At 74.6% G+C, this 19,283-nt stretch overlaps 2 protein-coding genes across 2 annotated transcripts; one reads left to right on the forward strand and one right to left on the reverse strand.

The window, feature by feature from the left end:
- The first annotated feature begins 523 nt into the window (after window positions 1-523).
- On the forward strand, window positions 524-11,943 carry VASP (vasodilator stimulated phosphoprotein). The gene is given in 15 exon segments (XM_064502944.1): window positions 524-669; window positions 4,543-4,714; window positions 6,776-6,944; window positions 7,820-7,883; window positions 8,732-8,772; window positions 8,877-8,936; window positions 8,939-9,013; window positions 9,016-9,107; window positions 9,374-9,483; window positions 9,565-9,625; window positions 9,900-9,948; window positions 10,120-10,165; window positions 10,533-10,614; window positions 10,697-10,754; window positions 11,346-11,943. Coding segments are annotated over 15 exon segments (1,122 nt in total). The 5' UTR covers window positions 524-664; the 3' UTR covers window positions 11,384-11,943.
- A 1,108-nt stretch (window positions 11,944-13,051) lies between these two features.
- OPA3 (outer mitochondrial membrane lipid metabolism regulator OPA3) lies at window positions 13,052-14,315 on the reverse strand. The gene is made up of 2 exons (XM_064502943.1): window positions 14,090-14,315; window positions 13,052-13,414 (listed from the first exon to the last, which is right to left on the reverse strand). Exons 1-2 carry the CDS (start codon window positions 14,229-14,231, stop codon window positions 13,068-13,070), a joined length of 489 nt encoding a protein of 162 aa, XP_064359013.1. The 5' UTR covers window positions 14,232-14,315; the 3' UTR covers window positions 13,052-13,067.
- Window positions 14,316-19,283: the final 4,968 nt, after the last annotated feature.

The raw sequence follows: 19,283 nt of genomic DNA on the forward strand, positions 1-19,283 counted from the left end.
CGAGCCCCGGAGGTGCAACCGGCCCCGAGGACCCCCGCGGGGATGCAACCGGCTCCGGGGGGGTTGCTGAGCTCCGGGGGATGCAACCGGCCCCGGGACCCCCAAGACCCGCGGGGTGCAACCGGTCCCGGGAACCCCCAGGCCCCGGAGGTGCAACCGGCCCCGGGGGGTCCCGAGCCCCGGGGGGTCCCGGGGGGGCTCCGGCCCCCCCAGCAGCGGCGCCGCGGGCGCAGCACGACGCTCGGTGCCTCCCCCCTCCCCTCTCCGCGCGGGGCGTGGCCTGGGCGTGGCGGTGGGCGTGGCCAGGCTCAGCCGCATCACCAGCCCCGCCCCTCTCCCCCTCCTCCCCGGTGGGCCCTACCCGCGCGGCGTCGCCCTTTTAAGAGGGCGGCGGCCCGCGGTTGCGCGCCGCGCGCCGCCGCCGCCGTTACCGGCGGGGGGGGGAGGGGCGGGGGGGCGCGCGCGGGGGGGGGAGGGGCCGCGCGGGCCCCGCTGTCCCTCCCTTCCCCCCCCCCCCCGCTCTTTCCCGGTCCTTCACCCCCCCCGGCCCGACCCCGGGGCCGGTCCCGCCCCGCCCCGCCCGCCGCCGCCGCCGCCACCACCGGAAGGGCCCGGCCGGGCCGTGCGCACCCGCCGCCGCCGCCCGCCGCGCACGGCCGCCAGCATGAGGTGAGCGGGGGGGGCCCGGGACCCGGAGCGGGGTCGGGAGCCGGGTGGGGGCTACCGGAACCGGGAGCGGGGTCCGGAACCGGGTGAGGGTACCGGAACCGGGTGGGGGGTACCGGAACCGGGGCGGATCCCGGAACAGGGGTGCGGGGTCCGGTACCGGGGGGGGGGGTTGCCGGAACTGGGAGGGGGCCCGGTACCGGAGGGGGGATCCCGGTACCGGGAGAGCGGTGTGGTACCGGCGGGGGGGGGGGCACCGGGGGGCAGGATGGACTTGCCCCCCCCCAACCGGGGGTGCGGGGTCCCGGGGGGGGGCAGCGGTGCGGGCCGGGACCTGGGGAGTGGGGGGGCACCCGGGGGTCACCCGGCCCCTGGGGGTCCCGTAGGGTGGGGGGTCAATGGGGTCCCCAGGGTGGGGGTCACCCACCCCTCGGGGTCCCCAGGGTGGGGGTCACCCGGCCCTTGAGGGTCCCCAGGGTGGGGGTCACCCACCTCTCGGGGTCCCCTGGTCCTTAGGGTCCCCAGGGTGGGGGTCACTCGGCCCCTGAGGGTCCCCAAGGTGGGGGTCACCCACCCCTCGGGGTCCCCTGGTCCTTGGGGTCCCCTGGTCCTTAGGGTCCCCAGGGTGGGGGTCACCCGGCCCCTGAGGGTCCCCAAGGTGGGGGTCACCCACCCTTCGGGGTCCCCTGGTCCTTAGGGTCCCCAGGGTGGGGGTCACTCGGCCCCTGAGGGTCCCCAAGGTGGGGGTCACCCACCCCTCGGGGTCCCCAGGGTGGGGGTCACCCGGCCCCTGAGGGTCCCCAGGGTGGGGGTCACCCACCCCTCGGGGTCCCCTGGTCCTTAGGGTACCCAGGGTGGGGGTCACTCGGCCCCTGAGGGTCCCCAAGGTGGGGGTCACCCACCCCTCGGGGTCCCCTGGTCCTTAGGGTCCCCGGGGTGGGGGTCACCCGGCCCCTGAGGGTCCCCAAGGTGGGGGTCACCCACCCCTCAGGGTCCCCTGGTCGTTAGGGTCCCCAGGGTGGGGGTCACCCAGCTCCTGAGGGTCCCTGGGGTTCAGGTCACAGCCAAGGGGGTCCCCAGGGTGCTGATCACCAGGTCAAGGGGGTCCCTGGGGTGCACCTAGCCCCAGGGTGGGGGTCCCCAGGTCGGTGGGGTCCCCAAGATGGGGGTCACCCAGCTCCGAGGGTCCCCAAGACACAGGTCACCAGGTCAGTGGGGTCCCTGGGGGTCCCCAGGGTGCAGGTCACTCGGTCCATGGGGTCTTCAGGGTGCACCCAGCCCTGGGGGTCCCCAAGGTGGGGGTCACCAGGTCAGAGGGGTCCCTGGGGGTCCCCGAGGTGGGGTCACCTGGTTCTGGGGGTCCCCGAGGTGGGGGTCACCAGGTCAGAGGGGTCCCTGGGGGTCCCCGAGGTGGGGTCACCTGGTCCTGGGGGTCCCTGAGGTGGGGGTCACCAGGTCAGAGGAGGTTCTGGGGGTCCCCGAGGTGGGGTCACCTGGTCCTGGGGGTCCCCGAGGTGGGGGTCACCCACTCCATGGGGCCCCCGGGTGCACCCAGCCCTGTGGGTCCCCACTGGGGGGGTCACGCGGTGCCCCCGCCCCTCGGCGCGCCCATGGGTGCCGCCTCCCTGCCTCAGTTTCCCCGGCCGGCGCCATCCAGGCGGCAGCACCCACGGGTGCTCTTTGCCCCCGACTTCCCCTTCCCCGCCCCACGGAGGGTGGGGGGGGGACCCCACGGCGGGTGTTGGGGGAGGCCACCCCCCCCAGCAGCAAAGCATGCTGGGAAACTCCCACCGATGCCCACCGCGGGGGCCCAGGCGTCCGGGTGGGGTGTCCCCCCCAGCACGCTGTGGGAGGAAGGACTGGGGGGGCGGGGGGGTCAGTGGGGGGGGCACCCATGGGTGCTGGCCCGGCCGTGTGTCACCAAACCTGCCCTTATTTGGTCACCGCTGGTGTGGTCCCCCCCCATCCACCCCACAGCGCTTCCTGCCCCACCGTGTCCCCCCCCCCCCTCCCCCAGCACCCTGGGGTGCACCCAGCCCTGGTGACACCCGCCGGACTGGGGGCGGGCCCAGGCGTCCTGGTGACCCCCCCTCGGGCGTCATGGGTCTCGGTGGCCCGGTGACTTTGTCCCCCCCCGCCACCGTGTCCGGTTCCCAGCACCCCCAGGAGCCCCCCCTGCCCCACGGGCGTCACCCATGGGTGGGGGGCTGGGTTGGGGGGCTGGGTGCTCCCCCCCCCCGGGGTGTTTGGGGAGGGTCTGCACAAGCCCCGGTGCTCGGTGTCGTGTCCCCTGTCCCCCGCCCTGCACAACCCGGATGTCCCAGGTCCTGCCTTAGGGAAGGGGGAGGGGCTCCGCTCGGACGCCTGGGCCCTCTGTGCACCCTGAGGAAACGGGGGGGGGGGGGCAGGGCCGGACGCCTGGGCCCCTTGCCGATAAGGGGAAGGAACAGGGGGGTGGGGAGGTTTGGGGTGCGCTTGCGGGCTGGGTGCCTGCCCGGGGGGGGAGGGAGCAGCACCCGGGGGTGCCCCACACCCAGGGGTGCCCCATGCCCTGCTTTGGGGGTGCCCCATGGCCCAGGGTGCCCCATGCCTAGTTTTGGGGTGCCCCATGACCCGAAGGAGCCCCATAACCAGCCTTGGGGGTGCCCCATGTCCCCAGGGGTGCCCCGTGACCTGGGGGTGCCCCATGACCAGAAGCAGGGTGACCTGGTGTCCTGGGGAGCCCCGTGCTGAACTTTGGGGGTGCCCCATGCCCCAGGGGTGCCCCATGACCCAGGGTGCCCTATGCTGAGCTTTGGGGGTGCCCCATGCCCAGCTTTGGGGGTGCCCCACGACCCAGGGTGCCCTATGCTGAGCTTTGGGGGTGCCCCATGACCCTGGGGTGCCCCATGTCCGGAAGCAGGGTGACCTGGTGTCCTGGGGTGCCCCATGTCCCCGGGGTGCCCTGTGCCCAGGTTTGGGGGTGCCCCATTACCTGGGGTGCCCCATGCTGAACTTTGGGGGTGCCCCATGACCCAAGGGTGTCCCATGACCAGCCTTGGGGGTGCCCCATGTCCCCAGGGTGCCCCATGACCCAGGGGTGCCCCATGTCCAGAAGCAGGGTGACCTGGTGTCCTGGGGTGCCCCATGTCCCCGGGGTGCCCCATGCCCAGCTTTGGGGGTGCCCCATTACCCAGGGTGCCCCATGCTGAACTTTGGGGGTGCCCCATGACCAGAAGCAGGGTGACCTGGTGTCCTGGGGTGCCCCGTGACCCAGGGGTGCCTCGTGACCCAGGGGTGCCCCATGTACAGAATTAGGGTGACCTGTGTCCTGGGGTGCCCTATGCTGAACTTTGGGGATGCCCCATGACCCAGGGGTGCCCCATGCCCAGCTTTGGGGGTGCCCCATTACCCAGGGTGCCCCATGACCCAAGGGTGTCCCATGACCAGCCTTGGGGGTGCCCCATGTCCCCAGGGTGCCCCATGACCCAGGGGTGCCCCATGTCCAGAAGCAGGGTGACCTGGTGTCCTGGGGTGCCCCATGTCCCCGGGGTGCCCCACGACCCAGGGTGCCCTATGCTGAACTTTGGGGGTGCCCCATGTCCTGGGGTGCCCCATGTCCGGAAGCAGGGTGACCTGGTGTCCTGGGGTGCCCCATGTCCCCGGGGTGCCCCATGCCCAGCTTTGGGGGTGCCCCATGCCCGGGGGTGCCCCGTGCCTGCTCCTGGGGGTGCCTGGTTCCCCCGGGGGGGGGTCCCCAATTGCTGAGGACACCCAGGGCTGCCCCATTCCCAGAGGTGCCCCATGCCCGGGGGGTGCCCAGTTCCCGGGGGTGCCCGGGGGGGGGCGGGGGTGCCCGGGGGGGGTGCCGGGGCGGGGGCTGACGGCTGCGCGCAGCGAGACGGTGGTGTGCAGCGCCCGCGCCACGGTGATGCTCTACGACGACGCCAACAAGAAGTGGGTGGCGGCGGGCAGCGGCCCCCAGGCCCCCAGCCGCGTGCAGCTGTACCGCAGCGCCGGCCCCCCCGCCTTCCGCGTCGTCGGCCGCAAGCTGCAGCCCGACCAGCAGGTGCCACCGCCGGGGACGCCGGGGGGACCGGGGGGACCGCCGGGACCTGGGGGGCTGGGGACACCGGGGGGATCTGGGGGGCTGGGGACACCGGGGACACCACCAAGGATGGGGCAGCTGGGGACATCGGGGACATCGCTGGGACCTGGGGGTCTGGGGATGCTGGGGGGACCGCCAGGGGTGGGGACACTGGGGACACTGCTGGGACATGGGGATCTGGGGACACCGGGGACACCGCCAAGGCTGGGGCGGCTGGGGACACTGGGAGGACCGCCGGGACCTGGGGGGCTGGGGACACCGGGGGGATCATCAGGGCTGGGGAGCTGGGGACATCGGGGACACCACCAAGGCTGGGGCGGCTGGGGACACTGGGAGGACCGCCGGGACCTGGGGGGCTGGGGACATCGCTGGGATCTGGGGGGCTGGGGACACCAGGGACACCACCAAGGCTGGGGCAGCTGGGGACATCGCTGGGACCTGGGGATCTGGGGATGCTGGGGGGACCGCCAGGGGTGGGGACACTGGGGACACTGCTGGGACATGGGGATCTGGGGACACCGGGGACACCGCCAAGGCTGGGGCGGCTGGGGACACCGGGGGGACCGCCAGGACCTGGGGGGCTGGGGACACCGGGGGGATCTGGGGGGCTGGGGACACCGGGGACACCACCAAGGCTGGGGCGGCTGGGGACATCGGGGACATTGCTGGGACCTGGGGGTCTGGGGATGCTGGGGGGACCGCCAGGGGTGGGGACACTGGGGACACTGCTGGGACATGGGGATCTGGGGACACCGGGGACACCGCCAAGGCTGGGGCGGCTGGGGACACTGGGAGGACCGCCGGGACCTGGGGGGCTGGGGACACCGGGGGGATCATCAGGGCTGGGGAGCTGGGGACATCGGGGACACCACCAAGGCTGGGGCGGCTGGGGACACTGGGAGGACCGCCGGGACCTGGGGGGCTGGGGACATCGCTGGGATCTGGGGGGCTGGGGACACCAGGGACACCACCAAGGCTGGGGCAGCTGGGGACATCGCTGGGACCTGGGGATCTGGGGATGCTGGGGGGACCGCCAGGGGTGGGGACACTGGGGACACTGCTGGGACATGGGGATCTGGGGACACCGGGGACACCGCCAAGGCTGGGGCGGCTGGGGACACCGGGGGGACCGCCAGGACCTGGGGGCTGGGGACACCAGGGACACCACCAAGGCTGGGGACACTGGGGACACTGCCAAGGCTGGGGCAGCTGGGGACATCAGGGAGCCCCCCACCAGGGCTGGGGGGCTGGGGACATCGGGGACACTGCCAGGACCAAGGGAGCTGGGGACACTAGGGACACCATCAAGGCTGGGGCGGCTGGGGACATTGGGGACGCTGCTGGGGCCTGGGGGTCTGGGGACGCTGCTAGGGTTGGGGACACCACCAGGACCTGGGGCAGCTGGGGACACCAGGGGAACTGGGGACACTGCCAGGGCCAGGGGCAGCTGGGGACATCAGGGACGCCACCAGGGCTGGGGCGGCTGGGGAGATTGGGGACATCGCTGGCACCTGGGGGGCTGGGGACACTGAGGGGACCACCAGAGCCAGGGGTGGCTGGGGACACCGAGGGGGCTGGGGACATCAGGGACACCACTGGGAACACCACGGACAGTGCCAGGACCAGGGGGTTGGGGACACCACCAGGACCAGGGGGCTGGGGACACCAGGGGAGCTGGGGACACCAGGGATGCCACCAGGTCCACGGGGGTACTGGGGACACAGGGGCCACCACCGGGCATGCGGGGGGCAATGCCAGGCACGGGGCTACCAGGGACACGGGGGACACAGGGAGGGGACACTGGGGTGCCAGGCACACAGGAGGACGATGACATGGGGGTACCGGCGGCATCACTGGACAGTGGAGGATGTCCCAGAGCCACGCTGGCCTTGGGGACACCGGGGACATCAGGGGCACTGCTGGATGGGGACCATCCCCACGGGCACGAAGACGCCCCTGGGCACGGGGGTCCCCAAAGACTCAGGCGTCCGGTGACCGTGTCCCCCCGCTGTCCCCAACCAGGTCGTCATCAACTGCGCCATCGCCAAGGGCCTCAAGTACAACCAGGCGACGCCGAGCTTCCACCAGTGGCGCGACGCCCGCCAGGTCTGGGGGCTGAGCTTCGGCTCCCGCGAGGACGCCGCCCTCTTCGCCGCCGCCATGCTCCAGGCCCTGGAGGCGCTGGAGGCCGGTGAGCGGGTGACACCGGGTGACGCCGCGGGGTGACGCCGTGGGGTGGCCCGGGGTGACGCCCGCCAGGTCTGGGGGCTGAGCTTCGGCTCCCGCGAGGACGCCGCCCTCTTCGCCGCCGCCATGCTCCAGGCCCTGGAGGCGCTGGAGGCCGGTGAGCGGGTGACACCGGGTGACGCCGCGGGGTGACGCCGTGGGGTGGCCCGGGGTGACGCCCGCCAGGTCTGGGGGCTGAGCTTCGGCTCCCGCGAGGACGCCGCCCTCTTCGCCGCCGCCATGCTCCAGGCCCTGGAGGCGCTGGAGGCCGGTGAGCGGGTGACACCGGGTGACGCCGCGGGGTGACGCCGTGGGGTGGCCCGGGGTGACGCCCGCCAGGTCTGGGGGCTGAGCTTCGGCTCCCGCGAGGACGCCGCCCTCTTCGCCGCCGCCATGCTCCAGGCCCTGGAGGCGCTGGAGGCTGGTGAGCGGGTGACACCGTGGGGCAGGTGACACCGGGTGACACCGTGGGGTGACGCCGTGGGGTGGCCCAGCGTGACCCCCGCCAGGTCTGGCCTTTGGGTCACGTGAGGACACTGAGCTCTTCGCTGCCACCCTGGGAGGCGGATGAGGGGGACGAGGTGACACTGAGGAGGTGACTTGGGGGTTGGTGACACCGTGGGGTGACATGGTGTGACACCGTGGGGTGACATGGTGTGACACCCCCCCGCTTGGAGGACTGAGCTGTGGGGCACCCGGGCTCACTGCCACCACCTTGGGGGCAGATGAGGGGGACGAGGTGACACCAGGGAGGTGCCACCCGGGGGTGGCCTGCTGCGTCGCCCCCCCCAGCTTGGGGACGTCCCTGGGTGCCGCTCTGACCCCCCCGTCCCCCCCCAGGCCCCGCGCAGTCCTGGCCTGTCCCCAACGGCCCCTCCCCGGAGGAGCCGGAGCAGCAGAGGAGGTAGGAGCCCCCCCCCCCCCGGGGGCACCCTGGGGTGCCCCCCCCACCCCATGGCACCCCAGGGCCGGGATTCCCCCCCCCGGTGCCCCCCTGCCCGGGGGGGGGGTGTGGATGAGCCAGGGGTGTGGGGCTGGGGGGGGCTGTGCCCATGGGGGGGCTGACTTGGGGGTCAGGGTGCCCCTGGGGGGGCTGGGGGGGCTGATGGGGGGGCCAGGGTGCCCCTGGGGGTCCATGGGTGCTGATGGGGGGGCCAGGGTGCCCCTGGGGGGGGCTGTGGGTGCCTGTGGGGGCTCAGGGTGTCCAGGGGGGGCCGTGGGTGCTGGCAGGGGGTTCAGGGTGCCCGTGGGGGGGTCGTGGGTGCCCGGGGCGTGCTCAGGGTGCCCGGGGGGGGGCCGTGGATGCTGCCAGGGGGGTCAGGGTGCCGCGGGGGGGGTCGTGAATGCCGATGGGGGGGTCAGGGTGCCCCCGGGGGGGGTGCTGCGAGGGGGATCAGGGTGCTGTGGGGGGGACATGGGTGCTGCTGGGGGGGTCAGGGTGCCTGGGGGGGGCCGGGGGTGCTGAGGGGGGATCAGGGTGCCGCGGGGGGGGGTCAGGGTGCCCGGGGGTGCTGCCGGGGGGATCAGGGTGCTGTGGGGGGGACGTGGGTGCTGCGGGGGGGGGGTCAGGGTGCCCGGGGGTGCTGCCGGGGGGATCAGGGTGCTGTGGGGGGGACGTGGGTGCTGCTGGGGGGGTCAGGGTGCCTGGGGGGGGCCGGGGGTGCTGAGGGGGGATCAGGGTGCCGCGGGGGGGGGGTCAGGGTGCCCGGGGGTGCTGCCGGGGGAGTCCCGCGCTGACCCCTCTCCCCGCAGGCCGGTGCCGGAGGAGCCGGAGCGGCGCGTGGCCGGCGCAGGTGGGTGCCGGGGGGGCGCTGAGCCCACCCCCCTCCCCGAAACACCCCGATCCGCGGGGGGGGACCGGCACGGTGGCCCCCCCTGAGCCGCTCTCCCCCCGCAGGAGCCCCGGCCCTGCCCACGGGGGGGCCCCCGCCGCCCCCCGGCCCCCCGCCGCCGCCAGGGCCCCCCCGCCGCCCGGACCCCCCCCTGCCGCCGCTGCTGCTGCTGCCGCCGCTGGGGTCCCGCCGGCCCCCCCCTGCCCGGGCCCGCGGCTGCCGCCGGGGGGGCTCCCGGGGGGGGGGCTGGCTTCGCCGCTGCCATTGCCGGTGCCAAACTCAGGAAAGTCGGCAAGGTACCACGGGGGGGGGGGGGAATTACCCACGGGGGGGGCAAAACCCACGGGTGGGGGCCAAAATCCCCGGGGAGGGGGTAAAATCCCTGGGGGGGGGGGGCAACACCCGGTTTGGGGGCAGTTCCCATGGCCGGGGGGAGCCCTGGGGGGGTAATACCTGGTCTGGGGGCAGTTCCTGGGGGGGGGGAGCCCTGGGGGGTGCAGTTCCCGGGGGGGGGGGGTAACACCCCGGGGGGGGGTCGCACTAACGCCGTCTCCCCCCGCAGGACGAGGCACCCGGCGCGGCGGCGGTGCCAGCGGCCCCCAAGGGCGACGGCGCCCGCGGGGGGGGCGGGGGGGGCCTCATGGAGGAGATGAGCGCCATGCTGGCCCGACGGTGAGGGGGGGGCCGGGGGGGACACTGGGGGAGGGGGACGCGCTTGGGGACACCGCGCTGACCCCCCCTTGCCCCCCCCAGGAGGAAAGCCACGCTGCAGGGGGACAAGCCAGCGCCAAAGAGGGACGAGGACGCCGCCAGCGTGAGTGTCCCCCCCCCAAATACTGCTTTTGGGGTGCCCCCCCCCGGGGTCCTTTTGCCCCCCCCCATGGCTCCCTTTCCTGGGGGCTCCCTCTTGCCCCCTGCCTGGTATTTTTGGGGGGGGGTCACACTGCCTGCCCCCCCCACTTCCCCCTGCCCCTCTCCCAGTTAATCCCGTTATCCCCAGTTGGTGGGGGTCCCCCTGTCCCCCCCCAGCCTGGCTACTACCCCCTGCCCCCCCCCAATACCCCTGTGACCCCTCCTTTTGCCCCCAGCAGGACGACGCGGAGCCGGCGGGCGCTAGGACCGCGGGGCAGCCCGCGGGTGAGTGCGGGGGAACTACGACTCCCAGCATGCTCTGCCGCGACAGCGCAGCGCGGGGCCTGCTGGGAGCTGTAGTCTCGGGGGAGGCGTGGGGTTTCTTGGGGTGTGGGGGGTGGTTTTTGGGGGGGGCGGTCTGTGCCCCCCCCCTCACCCCCTGCCCTCTCGCTGCAGAGCCCGTCCGGAGGCCCTGGGAGAAGGCCAGCACCACGCTGCCCCGGTGGGTGCTGGGGGGCAAAGGGGTGCCGGGGGATCTGGGGTGCCCAGAGGGGATCTGGGGGGTGGCAGGGAATTGGGGGGGGCAGAGAGGGGGGATTTGGGGTGCCCGGGGGTTCAGGGAGGGGATTTGGAGGGCGGTAGGGATTGGGGGGGCAGAGAGGGGGGATTTGGGGTGCCTGGGGGTTCAGGGAGGGGATCTGGGGGGTGCTGGGGCACTGGGGGTGTCCAGGGAGGGGGGATTTGGGGTGCCCACGGTGCAAGGAGTGTGGTGGGGGGATCTGCTGCCCCCCTGGGGGTGCAGGTCGCAGGGGGCACCTGGGGGGCCAGGGCAGGGGGTCCCACCCCCCCCAACATGCCCCCGTCCCCAGGATGAAGTCGGCCATGCCCGTGGCCCCCACCGAGCCCCCCGGCGCCCCTGCCGACGACTCGGAGCTGGAGCGCCTCAAACAGGTACCGGGGGGGGGGGACACGGAGCGGGGGGCGACACAGGGGGGACACGGCAGCCCCCTCACCCTGCGCCTCCCCCCCCCAGGAGCTGCTGGAGGAGGTGAGACGGGAGCTGCAGAAGATGAAAGAGGAGATCATCGAAGGTGGGTGCGGGGGGGGCAATGAGGGGAACTGGGGGGGGCTGAGCGGGGGGGGCGGGGGGCAATTGGGGGGCTCATGGGGTATTGGGGGTCAGGGAGAGCTGCTGCGGGGCAAGTGGGGGGCTCTGGAGGGTCACAGGGAACTGGGGGGCTCTGAGAAGTGGGGCTGGGGGGCTCAGGGGCTGATGGGGGGGTCACTGGGAGCCACTGGGGGGCAATTGGGGTGATGGGGGGTCACTGGGGGGCAATTGGGGGGCTCGGGGGGGACACAGGGAGCGGTGGGGGCTCTGAGCAGGGGGGCTGGGGGGTAAATGGGGGGCTCAGGGGGGATGGGGGGGTCATGGGGAGCCCCTGGGGGGCGACTGGGGGGATCAGGAGGGATGGGGGGGTCATGGGGGGCAATTGGGGGGCTCAGGGGGGGTCACAGGCAGCTGTGGGGGCTCTGAGTAGGGGGATGGGGGGCAATTGAGGGGCTTGGGGGGCAATTGGGGGGGTCACGGGGAGCCTCGGGGGGCCGAGGGGGTGCCCAGGACCCCCCGAGCCGCCCAGCGGGTGGGGGTCACCCCCCCACATGACCCTTCTCCCCCCCCCCAGCGTTCGTGGCGGAGCTGCGGAAGCGGGGGTCGCCCTAGCCCCCCCCCGGGGCCCCCCCACACTCCCGGGGCCGGCCCTGGCTGGGGGGACCGGTGCTTGTCCCCCCCCCACACCCCCCCGGGGCTGGTCCCGGCCGCGGGGCCCGCGCTGCCCCCCCCTCACACCCCCCTTCACACCCCTCGCGCCCCCGCTGCGGGGTGGGGGGGCCCCCGGGCCGGCTCCCCCCCCAGGCTGTGCCTTACTGCCCGGGGGGCAGCGCCCGCGGGGCCCCCCCTCACTGTGCCCCCCCCGGCAGCACCTGCACCCACCGCTTTGGTTGGGAACACCCCCTTTTTTGGGCTTATTTTATACTTTGGGGTGGGGGGGGCACCCCCAACTCGCCCCCCACCCTGGGCAGATTCGGGGTCTTTTTTAACGCCACTGTTGGTTTTTTCACTTTTTTTTAATTTGGGTTTTTGACGGGGGGGGGGAATTTCGGGTCCCATCCTCCCCCCCGCCGGCAGTCACCCCCCCACCTCGGCACGGCCCCCCCGGGGCGGGGGGGGGGGGGGGCCGGTCCCGGCGCCGCTCTCGAATAAACCCGGCGTTTTATACGTGACGCCCGTCTCCGCCTCGTCCCGGCGCCCCCCCAGGGGTGGCTGTGTCCCCCCCCCGCGGTGGCTGTCCCCATGTCCCCCCCCCCCAGCAAGGAGAGGCGACAGCGGCTCGTTTGCTTTGGTTTAATGCCGGGCTGCAGCCCGACCCCGCGGTGGCTGGGGGGGGACCCCGCAGTGGCCCCCCCACGGTGGCACGTGGCCCCATGGTGGCACTTGGTGGCCTCCCGGTGGCACGTGATGGCCCTGCAGTGGCCGGGGGGACATCGGTGGTGGCACACGATGGCATGGGGGGAGCCCGTGGCCCCCCACGGCGGCATGTGGCCCTGCGGTGGCACTTGGTGGCCCCCATGGTGGCACAGGGGACCCCCGCGGTGACACAGGCTGGTCCCCACCCACTGCCAAGCCCCGCCCCCCAGTCATGGCTCCGCCCCCACGGGCTGCTCCCCACCAATCGCAGCCCGGCCATGGGGTTGTGGCCCTGCCCCAACCCATGGCCCCGCCCCCAATTGTCTCCCCCTGCAAAGGGACTGGAGGACCCCCCTCGTGGCCCCGCCCCCAACCCTTGGCTCCACCCCTGGTTGTCATCCCGGTGGGACCAGGGGGCCCTGCCCCTTGGCCCCGCCCTCTGGCCCTCGCCCCGCCCCCAAACGTTGCCCCCGCCCCCAATTGTCACCTGGAGAAAGGGACAAGGGGACCTTGACCCCCTGCTCCAAGCCCCGCCCCCAGCCTATGGCCCCACCCCCAATTGTCACCTGGACAAGGGGACCGTGACCCCCCTGCTCCAAGCCCCGCCCCCAGCTTATGGCCCCGCCCCCATTGTCACTGGGACAAGGGGGCCTTGACCCCCCTGCTACAAGCCCCGCCCCCAGCCTATGGCCCCGCCCCCAATGGCCAAATGTACAAAGGGATAAGGGGGCCCCGCCCCTAACCCCTGGCCCCGCCCCCAAAGGGACAGAGTGCAAAGGGCCAAGGCCACCACGACTCCCTCGGGGCCACGCCCCCTCCTTGCAGGCACCCTCCAATCACAGCCCGAGGCCACGCCCCCTCCTTTACCAGCCCCGCCCCCACTCGGCTCCGCCCCCCCACCAGGGCCAACGACTGCGCCCTGCGTCGTGCACGTGAGGCTTTAATGGGCGGGGCCGGGGGCGGGGCCGGGGCGCGCGGCCAGCTCGTGGAGGCGGCGGTCGGCCTCGCGCATGCGCGCGTCCAGCGTGTCCAGCGCCAGCCCCAGCTCGGCGAGCTGCGCCGCCATGTTGCGCAGCGTGGCGGCCTGCTCCTCGTCGCGGCGGCGCGCGTGGCCCGCCTGCCGCGCGTACTCCAGGTACAGGCAGAGCCCCCCCACGCTGAACACGATGGCCTCCCCCAGCAGCTCGGCGCCCAGCTCCGCCGCCGCCTCCTCGTTCAGCGGCTTCACGGTGGCGCCGCGGAACCCCATGATCCGCATCTTGGCGCGCATCTCCACCCAGTGGTACACTGCGGGCGGCGGGGGGGGCGGCGTGGCGGCGGGCAGCGGGCACCGAGCGGCCGCCCCTCCCCTCGCCGCCGCCTCAGGGCGCCGCCATTCCGCCCGCTCAATGTCAGCCCTCGCCCCGCCCCTCCTCCCGACAGCTCCCGCACATTGGCCCGCCCGCCTCCTAACGCCGCCTCGCTATTGGACCAGCCGCGCGTCGCTCCCCGTCGTGAGCCCGGCCGCGTTCCTGCCCCCACCACCCGCTCCCCATTGGCCCAGCCGCCCTCCTCTTAAGCCCGCCCCCATGTCGCTATTGGCCCAGCCGCACGCCACTCCCCGCTTCCCGCCGTTGCTCGCCTCGTGCTCTCACCCCCTCCACATGCTCCCAATTGGCCCAGCCGCGCCGCCCTTAACCCCGCCCCCGCGCCGCTATTGGCCCAACCGCGCGCCGCTTCCCGCCCTTGCCCGGCCGGCGCTGTCGCCCCCGCCAGCCGCCCTCCCCTTAGCCCCGCCCGCGCCCTGCTATTGGCCCAGCCGCGCTCCCTCAATCCCGCCCCCCGCCGCCAGCCCAGCCTCCCGCCTTCCCCGCGCGCTCCCCATTGGCCGCCGCCCGCCGCGCCCGCCGCCCATTGGCCCGCTGCCCCCGTCGCCCCGTGTGGCGGCAGCCGCCGCCGCCACCGCCCCGTGCCGTCACTCACGCTGCGCCGGCGGGAGGCAGACGTAGGTGCGGAAGAAGGGGCTGGCGCGCGCCCCCGCCTTGATGCGCGCCGCCAGCGGGCGGCTGAGCTGCCGCACGCCCAGCGTCAGCAGCTTCGCGATGGGGAACGCGCCGGCCACCATCCTGCCGCGCTCCCGGCGGCCCCCGCGCGCCGTGACCTCATCGCGCCGCGCCGCGCCGCGCCGCCGGGGGGCGGAGCCGCGCCCCAGCCCGGCGCGCTCATGAATAGGCAAATGAGGTGCTGCAGGCCACGCCCCCCACCGCCGGCGACCACGCCTCCTGCCGCCGGCCACGCCCCCCCGCCGCCGGCCACGCCTCCTGCCTGCGGCCACGCCCCCGGCGCCTCTGGCCACGCCCCCGGCACCTCCCTTCTCCGCCCCCCCCACCCGGCGCGCAGGGAGGGGGGGAGGAGCAGGAGCCCCCCCCCCCCCCCCCCCAAGGGACCCAGGCGTCCGGGCGGGGCCCAGGCGTCCGGGCCCGACTGGGAGCCGACAGCGCCGGAAATTCCCAGGAGCTGCTGCCCCCCCCCGACCCCCCCGCGCTGGGCCGGTGCCAGGGCCGGCGGCAGAGGGGGCAGCGGGGGGGGGGGGGGGGGCCGGACGCCTGGGCCCCCTGCCCACCTCGGGGGGCCCCGGAGGGCACACGCGTGGCACACGCACACGGTGCCCTGCACACGTGTTACACGCACACGCGTGCCCGGCACACGGTGTCCCCAGTCCCCGCCTGGCCCCTCCCGGTGCTGCCCCCCCCCCCCCCCGGTCCCCTCGCCGTCCCGTCCGGCACCGGCTCCCCAGGGCCGGTCGCCCCCCCCCCTCCCGGACCGGTGCCCCCGGTGCCACTTGCCGTGGTCCCCATCCGGGGCCGGTGTCCCGGTGTCCCGGTGCCGGTGCTGCCGCCTCCGGCTGCCGCTGGGGCTCTGGCAGCACTCGGCAGCCCGGGGGGGGGGGCGGAGCGGGGGGGGCACCGGGGGCGGCACCGGGAGCACCGGAGGGCACCAGCCCAGAGCGCCCCAGTCCCCCCCCCTCCCAGTGGGGAGCTGCTCCCGGTGCCCCCCCGGTCCTGGTCCCCCCCCTTGCAGGGGCCCCATAGCATCCCCGGGGCGAAATGGGGTGCAGGGGGTGCACTGGGTGCAGGGGGGCTGTGGGGTGCACTGGGGCGCACTGGGGGCTGTGGGGTGCTGTGGGTGCGGGGGGGTAGGGGGTGCACTGGGGGCTGTGGGGTGCTGTGGGTGCGGGGGGGTATGGGGTGCACTGGGGGCTGTGGGGTGCTGTGGGTGCGGGGGGGGTATGGGGTGCACTGGGGGCTGGGGGGTGCTGGGGGTGCGGGGGGGATATGGGGTGCACTGGGGGCTGTGGGGTGCTGTGGGTGCGGGGGGGGGTAGGGGGTGCACTGGGGGCTGGGGGGTGCTGGGGGTGCGGGGGGGTATGGGGTGCACTGGGGGCTGGGGGGTGCTGTGGGTGCAGGGGGGTATGGGGTGCAGGGGGGCTGTGGGGTGCAATGGGGTGCACTGGGGGCTGTGGGGTGCTGTGGGTGCGGGGGGGGTAGGGGGTGCACTGGGGGCTGTGGGGTGCTGTGGGTGCAGGGGGTGTGTGGGGTGCACTGGGGGCTGGGGGGTGCTGTGGGTGCGGGGGGGGTAGGGGGTGCACTGGGGGCTGTGGGGTGCTGTGGGTGCAGGGGGGGGTATGGGGTGCACTGGGGGCTGTGGGGTGCTGTGGGTGCAGGGGGGGTATGGGGTGCACTGGGGGCTGGGGGGTGCTGTGGGTGCGGGGGGGTATGGGGTGCACTGGGGGCTGTGGGGTGCTGTGGGTGCGGGGGGGGTATGGGGTGCACTGGGGGCTGTGGGGTGCTGTGGGTGCGGGGGGGTATGGGGTGCACTGGGGGCTGGGGGGTGCTGTGGGTGCAGGGGGGTAGGGGGTGCACTGGGGGCTGTGGGGTGCACTGGGGCACACTGGGGTCTGTGGGGTGCTGTGGGTGCGGGGGGGGTATGGGGTGCACTGGGGGCTGTGGGGTGCTGTGGGTGCAGGGGGTGTGTGTGGGGTGCACTGGGCTGTGGGGTGCACTGGGCCATGGGGAGCCGTGCGCGAGCGAGAGGGCGGCGCAGGGCCACAGGGAGCCATCGCGCGAGCAAGAGGGCAGTGCGGGGCCGTGGGGAGCCGTGCGCGAGCGAGGGGGCAGTGAGGGGCCGTGGGGAGCCGTGCGCGAGCAAGAGGGCAGTGCGGGGCCGTGGGGAGCCGTGCGCGAGCGAGGGGGCAGTGCGGGGCCGGGGGGAGCCGTGCGCGAGCAAGAGGGCAGTGCGGGGCCGTGGGGAGCCGTGCGCGAGCGAGAGGGCAGTGAGGGGCCGGGGGGAGCCATCGCGCGAGCAAGAGGGCAGTGCCGGGCCGTGGGGAGCCGTGCGCGAGCGAGAGGGCAGTGAGGGGCCGGGGGGAGCCGTGCGCGAGCGGGAGGGCGGCGCGGGGAGCTGGCGCGTGCGGAGCCGGGCGCGTGGCACCCTCCGTCACGCCACGTGCGCGCGGAGCCGTGCAGAGCCGCGTGCGCCCGGCGCCGCGTCGTGCCATGCCGTCGCGGGGCTCGGCGCCCGCCCCCGCGCTGCCACCGCTGCCGCCCCCCCCTGCGCCCCCCCCCCGGCAGCACCCGGCAGCGGGGGGGCCCAGGCGTCCGGGCTGGGCGGAGGTGCCGCGCTGCTGCCGTGGGGCTGCACGTGGGGTGGGAGCTGGGGGGCCCAGGGGGGTGGGGGTGCCCCACGGGGGGGTGGGGGGCACCCCACGGCACAGGGAGCCAGGGGAGCCCCACGGGGGGGGGGTGCATTTCCACCCCACCCACGGGTGCTGCCCTGAGCACCCAGTCCCACCCTATGGCCACGGCTCTCCCCCCGCAACGAGGCACCCAGCGAGGCACCTCCACTAACGAGGCACCCAACGAGGAACCTCCACTAATGATGGAAGCTCCCTAATAAGGCACCCAACGATGCACCCAACGAGGAAGCTCCCTAACGACCCCCCACTAACGAGGCACCCAACGACGAGACACCCAACAATGAACCTCCCCCACGACGAACCTCCGCTAACGACGAACCTCCGCTAACGACGAACTGCTCCTAACGGCGCATCCAAGATGCTCCCAACGATGAACCTTCCTGATGACGAACCTCCGTTAATGAGGCATTCGGTGATGAACCCAGCGATGAACTTCCGCTAACGAAGCACCCAGCGATGCACCTAACGATGCGGCTCCGCTAACGATGCACCCGGCAGCGCGCGCAGTGATGAACGCCCGTAACGATGCACCCAACGATGCACCTAATGATGGATGTCCACTAACGATGCACCCAACGATGCACCTAACGATGCGGCTCCGCTAACAATGCACCCAACGATGCACCCAACGATGCACCTAATGATGGACGTCCACTAACGATGCACCCAACGATGCACCTAACGATGCAGCTCCGCTAACGATGCACCCAACGATGCACCCAATGATGGATCTCCACTAACGAAGCACCCAACGATGCAGCTCCGCTAACGAAGCACCCAACGATGAACTTCCACTAACGATGCACCCAACGATGCACCCAATGATGAGCTTCCGCTAATGAAGCACCCAATGATGCACCCAGTAATTAATGTCCGCTAACGAAGCACCCAGCGATGCGGCTCCGCAGCGACCAACCTCCCCGACGTCCCCGTAGCCCCCCGATGTCCCTGCCGCCCCCCTTCCCGGTGCCCCCGGGGGACCGGGGAGGCTTCGGGGAGCCGGGAGGGTGCTGCGTTCCCCCCCCCCTCCGCCCCGCCCCGGGGGCGGTGCCGCCTCCAGAGCCGGTGCCGGTGCCGGTGCCCGCGGAGCCGAGCCGGTACCGCCGGGGGGGACCGGGAGAGGGACGGGGGGGGAGCGGAGACACCAGGGAGGGGGATCGGGGGGACCAAGGAGCACCGGGGACACGTGGGGGGGCACCGGGAGAGGGCCGGGGGGGGAACCGGGGGGCACCGGGAGAGGGACGGGGGCACCGGGGGGGCACTGGGGGGACACCGGGGAGCCCCGCGGGGGCTGGGGGACCCGGGCGGCACCGACCGGCGGCCGCTGTCAGCCCGTCCCGGCCCCCCCGACGGCGCTGCGGGGGCTCCGTACCGGCTGCACCGGGCCGGGGGGGGTGTCCTTACGGGGGGGGTTGCACCGGGGTGGGGGGGCTCCGTACCGGGGCGGCGGGGGCTGCACCGGCCCCGACCCGACGGGGCGGCCCGCTCTGCGCCGCTCCCCCCCCCCCCCCTCGCCCGGTTGGCGGAGGGGGGGCCCCGGCGTCCCGGCAGGGGCCCCGGCGTCCGGGCGCCTCCCCGGGGCGGCCCCGGTGCCCCGGCAACGAGCGCGTCAAAGCGGCGGCGGGAGGCGGCGCCGCGGGCCGCCCCGTCGGGCCGGGTCCTGCCGCGGGGCCGGTGCCCGGTGCCCGGTGCCCGGTGCCCACGGGCGCTGCCGCTTCGCCCCGAGGAGGCGCCGCCGCCCCGGAGCCGCCGCCGCCGCCGCCGCCGCCGCCGCTATGGGCCGCCGCGGAGCGGGAGCGGCGCTGCTGGCCCGAGCGCTGCGGGGGACCGAGGTGAGACCCCGGGACCCCCCCCCCAAACCGGGACCCCCCCCCAACCGGGACCCGACCCGGGACCCCCCCCGAACCCCCCGCAAACCGGGAGCCCCCCCCCCCAAAACGGGACCCCCCCCCTTGGGACCCCCCCAATACCGGCCCCCCCCCCACTGAGACCCCCCCCTCTGACCCTCCCCCAAACCGGGACTGCCCCCCTCCCTAAACGGGACCGGCACCAGGACCCCCCCTCTGAGACCCACCCCGGAACCCCCCCCTTCAAACCGGGACCCCCCCGAGCCCCCAGACCCCCCCCCCCAGATCCCCCTGGGATCCTTCTGGGCCCCCCCAATCTCACCGGAACCCCCTCCCAGCCCCGGGACCCCTCGGACCCCCTTCCATACTGGGACCCCCAGCTGAGACCCCCCCCCGAGACCCCCCTTCAAACCGGGAACCCCTCCCTGAGCCCCCAGACCCCCCCCGGATCCCCCATGACCCCCCCCACGACCCCCAGGACTCCCTGGGACCCCCCTGTCACACCAGGACCCCCCAGGAGCATCACTGTCCCCCCCAGACCCCCCTCATCCCGGGCCCCCCCCCCGATCCCCGG

This window comes from Dromaius novaehollandiae, chromosome 34, assembly GCF_036370855.1.
Source record: "Dromaius novaehollandiae isolate bDroNov1 chromosome 34, bDroNov1.hap1, whole genome shotgun sequence".
NCBI lineage: Eukaryota > Metazoa > Chordata > Aves > Casuariiformes > Dromaiidae > Dromaius > Dromaius novaehollandiae.